At 42.4% G+C, this 7731-nt stretch overlaps 1 protein-coding gene across 1 annotated transcript; it reads left to right on the forward strand.

Annotated features, from left to right (window-relative positions):
- Nucleotides 1-2273: 2273 nt before the first annotated feature.
- LOC115130953 (inositol-trisphosphate 3-kinase B-like) lies at nucleotides 2274-7456 on the forward strand. The gene is made up of 7 exons (XM_029662555.2): nucleotides 2274-2535; nucleotides 2813-3921; nucleotides 4405-4947; nucleotides 5223-5427; nucleotides 6496-6597; nucleotides 6725-6796; nucleotides 6904-7456. Exons 3-7 carry the CDS (start codon nucleotides 4724-4726, stop codon nucleotides 7288-7290), a joined length of 990 nt encoding a protein of 329 aa, XP_029518415.1. The 5' UTR covers nucleotides 2274-2535; nucleotides 2813-3921; nucleotides 4405-4723; the 3' UTR covers nucleotides 7291-7456.
- The last annotated feature ends 275 nt before the right edge of the window (nucleotides 7457-7731 follow it).

Here is a 7731-nt window from a genome sequence, read left to right on the forward strand (position 1 = left end):
TGACTCCAAGTTTACTTCGATATGATAGTTATGTCAATATTTGCGCATAAAGGCGTTTACACCGCAATTTCTCACATAGTTATTTTTACCGAAACAAAAAGATCCCACCATGTCGAACGAACAAATGATCCGTTGGCATTCATAAAATTGTACCTAAACTTCACAGCTGTCATTTTTTTATGACTTTGGCATGACTTTGCTTGCATAAAAACGGTGGATGGAAACGTGATTAGTAACCAGAATTATATCCAAACGTTTTATGCAAGCAAGTAAAGTATCGTAAATGTCGATACAGAAACATAACTTTTTCTGTAAACTTTTCAAATGTTGACAAAACAAAATACGCTAGACAAGGTGGGATCGTTTTGTGTCAGTAAAATTAATTATGCGAGAAATGTCGGTGGAAACGCGATGGCATGAAGTTTACTATAGGCTATAGGGTGGTGAAAGTGCATGTAAATGAGCTTGATGCTGCTTTCCAATAAATATTGAGGGTCTTATTCTGGTGACATGATAATGACTGTTTGGCTGCCATTTGACAAATAAAAAGTATCTCGCTAATTTGTCCATAATAATCACCTCATCATATAGGCTATACGTGCGCTAGCCAACAGCGAGCAGATCGTTATGTTGGATAGAGCGCATGTCCAATAACCCGTATAACGCACAATTATTTTGTGATACAACCATCAGTGGAGTTAAAAATGCGACGGAAACCCATTTAACTTTTATTTTCTATTCGGAACATGGGAATTTAACCGCAAAATGTATATTTATGTGTAACATGTGTGCACAGCCTTTTACCTGCAACAACGAAGTAAATTTAATGGAAACATATAAATGGTGGGAAAATGCACATATTATTTTTATGCGGATTTTAGAATTTTGGCATGAAAATCTGTCGCCAATGCGATCTAAACCTAGCTAGTAACAAACATCGTTATGTCTCCCATGTTCCCCTCATCATTTTCATTTAACAAATATTATAAATGATTTTACTGGTGTTTGTATAGCATTTATGCATTTACATCCTACATTTCACATTCTGTCCAAAAACATGTTCACAGCACAATCTGTCCCAAAAAAAAGCAGTGTATTTTTATTTATTTATTTGTGACATTAATCAAGTCACCTAAGATTCTTTTTAAATATCATATAGTAGTTAGGCCCGTTAGTAAAATATTCTGTATAGAGTACCACATGTGTCATATAATACCCATAAAACCTAGATGTCAAACAGGGAAACAATAATTTTTTCTACCATACATTTTTCCCATAGGAGATTATAGAAACACTTAAAACAAGGGCTGTGTTTCATGTAGGCTTGCCCTGGCGTGACGTTTTCATAACCATGTAAATTTCTCTAGGACATGGTGACTTTCATCAATATATTTGCCTGTATTTACCTGTAAAAAAATGAAATGCTAATTAGCTGCTATTGTGATTATCATAAAGACCAACAAATACCATTGGTGATCTGGACGAGACTGCCTAACCGAGGCAAAGGTAAGAATCTCTGGATTAACTATATAATGTTAGCTAAATGTAGTAATGAGTAAATTGGCAAAATTGCTTTAAATTGACAATTCTGTGAACTAGGCAAGGTAGCCTAGTGGTTAGAGTGTTGGACTAGTAACCGGAAGGTGACAAGGTACAAATCTGTCGTTCTGCCCCTGAACAGGGAGTTAACCCAGCGTTCCTAGGCCGTCATTGAAAAAAAAAAAAAAAAAAAAACTGTATTGTGAATGTTTTAAATTGACACAATACCCTGCTTAGTAAAAGTTTCAGCTAGAGATGCCGTACAGGAGCTTGCAGGGATTTGTAGTCTTGCATGATGTCTACTTTGATGCTAATTAGCATTTTCGAATATGAGAGTAAAATATATTAATAAAAGTCAACACAGCCCTTATTTTAAGTTATTCTAAAAATGATTGGAACCATTTCTCTGTTTGACCGCTAGGTTTTATGGGTATTATGACACCTCCACTGTGCGGCTCTATTTGGATACTAGACCGAGAACAGAGGAGGCTAGTGGGAGGAGATATGGGAGGACGGGCTCATTGTAATGGCAAGAATGGAACGAATTTAACAGAGTCCAAAATATATTTTCCATATGTTTGATACCGTTACAAAAATTCCATTCCAGCTATTACAATGAGCCCGTCCTCCTATAGCTCCTCCCACCAGCCTCCTCTGACAGAGTACCCTATGGCCTATTCATATGACATTGATGCAGATGACGCAGATGTATTTCCTAGATAACACACAAACAAGAGAGACTCCTGTCAACCTGCAGTTCAATGCCATGCTGTCAGTTACAGTCACTCACTCACCAGAATGTTTGGAAACTTTGTTGCGTCACAGCATGCAAAATACTGCCACATCAGGGATAACGCAGGGAGACAGAGCTAGAGTCTATCCTATCCTACTGCAGTCCACCGCCTGTACAGGTGTCATTTCTACAGACTAAATGAACCCCTAGGGTCCATAAAGTGTTACATAGATTTATCAAGGGGAGGCTGTTCAATGCACAAGGTAGGCTACTGCTAGCAACTTTTATTATCAGTATTTCAGCATCCTTATTGCAACACCTAAATAGACTTTGTAATTTCATTGTCAGACTATTACCTGTTTTTTAAAAATGTGTTGTAGCTATAGCTTATTCTTGTGTCTCTTGTTAGTGAATGAATTTACACTTTACTATTTTATCCTTAACTACATATTCAAATACCTTCATTTGCTTGTGTGGTTTGTGCTGTATATGATTAAAAAAAATATTTTTTAAACATTAGAACATATAATCTCTACTCAGGAGACTCATCTTTCACTCACAAAGAGGATTAGGCCTACTAACATTGGAGTGAAGTTATCAGGATAACTACATCCCCTGGAATATCACCCTTTCACCTGGGAATGATGGACAACACAACACCCCCAGCTCTGGAGGAAATGAAGGATGTTGAGAAAGAAAAGGAGACGGTAGAAGGAGAGTTGGAGAATGGAGAACATGACGATGACAATGATGATGGATTTCTTGGACCCTTGAATGATATCGACCAACATCCACCCAGTGTGTTTGGTACGGTGAAACCACAAACCAAACTTCTCTCTAGCCCGGACTCACCCTCTAACAGTCTGGAACTACAAGGCCATAAAAGAGGACCAAAAGAGAGACCAAGGCATCTGGAAGATACAGAACCAGCCTCTGACATGCATGTGACTCAGGGCCTTTTGGTTGATATTCAAAGATGTGACAGTGGAGTGTGGGAGAGGGGAGAAGAGAGGGGAAAAGTACATGTAGAAGAGGAGGAGTGGTCAGAGAGTGAGAGAGTAAATGATTCAAGGATTAACAGAAGGAGCGCGAAGGAGAGATGGAGACTGAGGAAGAGGGAGAGGTTGGGAGGGAGCATACCAGCAGCAAAGACAGAGGGATGGGAAAAGATGGAGAAAAGAGAGAGATGGAGTGAGTCAAGGAGGATGAGAAAAATGGAAGAGGAAGAGGGGATGCAAGATGGAGGTGTGCTGAATGAGAGGAGCGAGGAGAGGAAGAGTGCAGAGGAGATAGGTGATAAAGAGACAGAGAGGATAGGGGATAGAGAGATAGACAGAGAGGGCACAGGGGATAGCGAGATGGAAGTAGGAAGTGCAGGGGACAGAAAGATGGAAGGAGAGCGTGCAGGGGATAGTAAGATGGAAGGAGAGAGTGTCAGGGATAGAGAGAAGGATGGCGAGAAGGAGGGTGCCAGCAGCCTGAGCTCTGAAGGGAGCTGGTCTCCTTCCCCCCATCCCATCTTCTCCAGGATGCACATGCACTCCTCCGTCTCATCCTCCTCTTCCTCCTTCAACTGCTCCTCAGCGGAAAGCGATGATGTCTTCAGCGAAGGAGAGGACACAGCCAGCAAAAGGAGCACCATGAGGAGGGTGAGATTGAGAACTGAACGTGAAAAGAGAGAGAGTGTAGAGCTACTAGATACACCATACTTTAGGAGATCATATTTCAAATAGACAACGACAATAAGTCACTGGTTTCATATCCCCTGTAGGCTGTTTCTGTTGATGCCTTTATTCTCCATGACAGAGTGTCTGTAATTTCCATCCCCTTCTCAACCCCTCTCTGTCTAACTGCTGTCTGCGATTTGCATGAGTTTGAAAGCGAGCCTTGAGCCTTGACACGGGCAAATTTGAATAGGATTTGCATGGGTCCTACTGATGGAGATAGGGGAGACCGGAGAGGAGGGTGATGGGTGTTCCACCAGTGCTTTCCCACTCCCCTTAGTGTGGGCTTACAGTATTTTGACTCAAGTTATTCCACATTTCCCATTATGATGCTAAAGAGAGAGATAATTGAAATAGAAAGTAGGCTATTTTAAGCGCATATGACAATGGACATTTTCTTTACTCCAGTGTCGCTCCTGGAGGACCTTCCTAACCGTGATGCAGTGGTCAGTGCGTCGGCAGAGCTCATGGGTCCAGCTAGCAGGACATCAAGGCATGTGTCCATTTAACAACACAAACACATCAATATAGCACTTTATATGTACTGTATAACTCACTGTATCACATCTCACCATTTACTCACACATCATCAGCTCTCCAAATCATTCACTCATTCTGTTACAATGTGAGCATTGAGGAAACTGCAGACACATTGGTTAGTTAGTGAATGTAGTTAAAGTTAAAGTTAAATATTGACTACACCCACCCTCCCCTTGCCCCTACCTATATGTTGCTAGGTAACTTCCAGCTGAGTGAGGGGGGTGAGGTGCTGAAGCGTTTCAGTGAGGTGGAGGCTGTGTGTCTTCAGGCCCTCATGGCCGACCCCCTGCGTCCATTTGTACCGCAGTATCATGGCTCGGTCACCAAGGGGGGCGAGAGTTACATCCGCCTGAAGGACTTATTGAGTGGCCTGAAGAACCCTGTCATCATGGACTGCAAGATGGGCGTGAGGTACGTGTGTGTGTCAGAGGAGGCTGGTGAGGGGAGGATGGCTCATAATAATGGATGGAAAGGAATGAATGGAATGGAATCAAAGATGGAAAACCAGGTGTTTGATGCATTTGATTCCAGGCATTTCATTTAATCTGTTACAGCCACTACTATGAGCCCGTTCTCCCTATTAAAAGTGCCACCAGCCACCACTGGTGTGTGTGTGTGTGTGTGTGTGTGTGTGTGTGTGTGTGTGTACGTGCGTGTGTCTGTAGTTAAGCTACTGTTGCTCTTAGGACATACCAGGAGGAGGAGTTAACCAAAGCACACACTAAACCCACCCTGCGGACTGATATGTACCAGAAGATGGTAAAAGTAGATCCGACGGCTCCCACAGTGGAGGAACATGAGCAGCGAGGTGTGACAAAGTGGCGCTACCTGCAGTGGAGGGATAACACCAGCTCAACTGCCACATTAGGCTTCAGGATCGAGTGCATCATGGTAAGAGACACAGCTCTGACACCCAAACCTCTGCTGTCCGCTGATTGGCTAAATTATAACAGAAGGAAATAAACATCAGAATCAAGATCAAGATAAAAAAGATTATTTTGTGCCAAAGTCTTCATTTATTGACTTCATCATTGATGTTTCAAAAGTCCTGACTGTTCTCGACCTCTCTGTCTCTCAGGGGAGGGTCTACTAACTTCCCTGGATTATGTATACTGGGGTTATGTATACTGTTGGTGGTCTACAATAGTGCCAGGGTTTTAGAGCCCAATTCAATTACATCCGCTTTAGCCAACATCCGGATATTTGTATAGTCAGAGGTGAAACTGCTTTAGAGCTGTCAAATTCACAAGCAACTCCCGGCATTACACCTTAAGCATTGCCATTGGCTGCATGGAGTCGCATTAAGAGAAATCCCATGCAGCCTTGTTTAATTTAAAACACTAGAATGTAAGAAATCCTCACTATTTAGTTAAATTATTTTCAATTTGAGCGTCTTTATTTTTATATAGCCTACACCAGGAATCATCAACTATTTTCAAGCTGCGGGACGATTTTTTCTTGAGCGGATGGTCAGCGGGCCGGAACGTAGACTGCAAATTGACCACAAGAAGTCCAAACAGATATGTTTGACCAAAACATAATAATTTCAAGCCTTGCTTATATTTCTATACGATCACATGTCTCTTTATTAAGTGTGGGAATACTTGGTAATACATGTCTTATATTAAAATGACTTTAAGCTGATTTCCTGGTGTTTTTACACTCTATTATGTACAGCAAACTTGTTTTTTCTCTCATTAAACTTGGTGGGCCAAATAAAACCACCCTGGTGTACAGTTTCTCATTCTTAACTTCTAACGCGAGTGGGCAGGTTAGGCTTTGTGACAATGATCACAAGAGCAGCTGCTCACCGATTTAATATCTCCAACAGCTCCAATGCAGTTCCACCGCCGATACCGCCAAAACATCAGCAATGCGGGTGTCGGCTATCGCTTGTTAATACTTTATCTGATTGAATCTAGGCCTAAGTCTGTGTTTGTCCCTGTGTGTCCATGTTAGATGGAGAATGGCAGCGTACAGCGGGACTTTAAGAAGATGCTAACCCCAGCTCAGGTCACCGAGGCCCTCCTCTCCTTCACCAAGAGTCAGCTACACATCCTGGTCAGTCATTTGCCATCAACATCACCTATGTTATGTACAACATAAAGGTTTCACATACCTCTAATAATATAGCTAAAATATTCATCCTTTTCCCCCTGCACTCTCCCTTCCGGTTTCTCACCCGTAGAAGGCCTACCATTCCAGACTTCAGGCTCTGGATGAAGCACTGAAGGAATCCCCATTTTTCAAAGCCCACGAGGTCAGCTCATATTTACCACTTAAACATGTCAACTCTCCCTCTACTTAATAATAAAATATTTCGTCTCAGAACTGGTCATACAGTAATGTTTTGGGTTCACCTGACAGGTGATTGGCAGCTCGCTCCTCTTTGTCCACGACCGGACCAGTCAGGCCAGCATCTGGATGATAGACTTTGGGAAGACCACCCCATCGCCCAGCAGTGTGCAGCTGAGGCACGACGTCCCTTGGGCAGAGGGGAATCGGGAGGACGGGTACCTGATCGGGCTGGCCGCACTCACCTCTTTCGTGGGTCAGGCCATCAGCCAGGCAGCCTGCAGAAAGGAAGAGAACCATGGAGAGGAGATGGGCAGTGTCGCACACACCCTGCAGGAACAGGAACACACACAGACTAAAAGTCAGGGTGGTCAGGGCGAGGCAGCACAGAATGAAGGTACTTCTGATGGAACAAGAGAGACCACATCAGGACAATACTCACAGGAATGTGTTCTCTAATTTACATGGATTATGTTTGTGGATGATTTGAGGCATTGCAATAGACAGTATTAATGGACAGAAGTCTCAACTGTTTAGACAGAATACAGGGTGAGTTGAGTTGAATAAGGTGTTTATGGACAATATTTTTTCATTTTTTTACAATAAAAACAACCTATTGTACAAATGCCTCATCTATAGACATCATATTGACAGTTATCAATGTGTTCTAACTCAAAAGTCTGGTTCGTCTCATTTGAATGTGCCATTGAGGAATTTTAATTTGAATAGCCACAGTCGATACTTCAGGCTTTGTGGTGGTGGTTATCTCCTGAACCATCACTGCAGGACAGGTGAGGGAGGCTAGCACCCAACATCAACAGATGCAGCCAACAAAAACAGGGTCTTTCATTTAATTACACGTTTGCAGCATTACATATGTGTCGCATGCCAGGAATTGTC

This window comes from Oncorhynchus nerka, linkage group LG6 (assembly GCF_034236695.1).
Source record: "Oncorhynchus nerka isolate Pitt River linkage group LG6, Oner_Uvic_2.0, whole genome shotgun sequence".
Classification (NCBI taxonomy): domain Eukaryota; kingdom Metazoa; phylum Chordata; class Actinopteri; order Salmoniformes; family Salmonidae; genus Oncorhynchus; species Oncorhynchus nerka.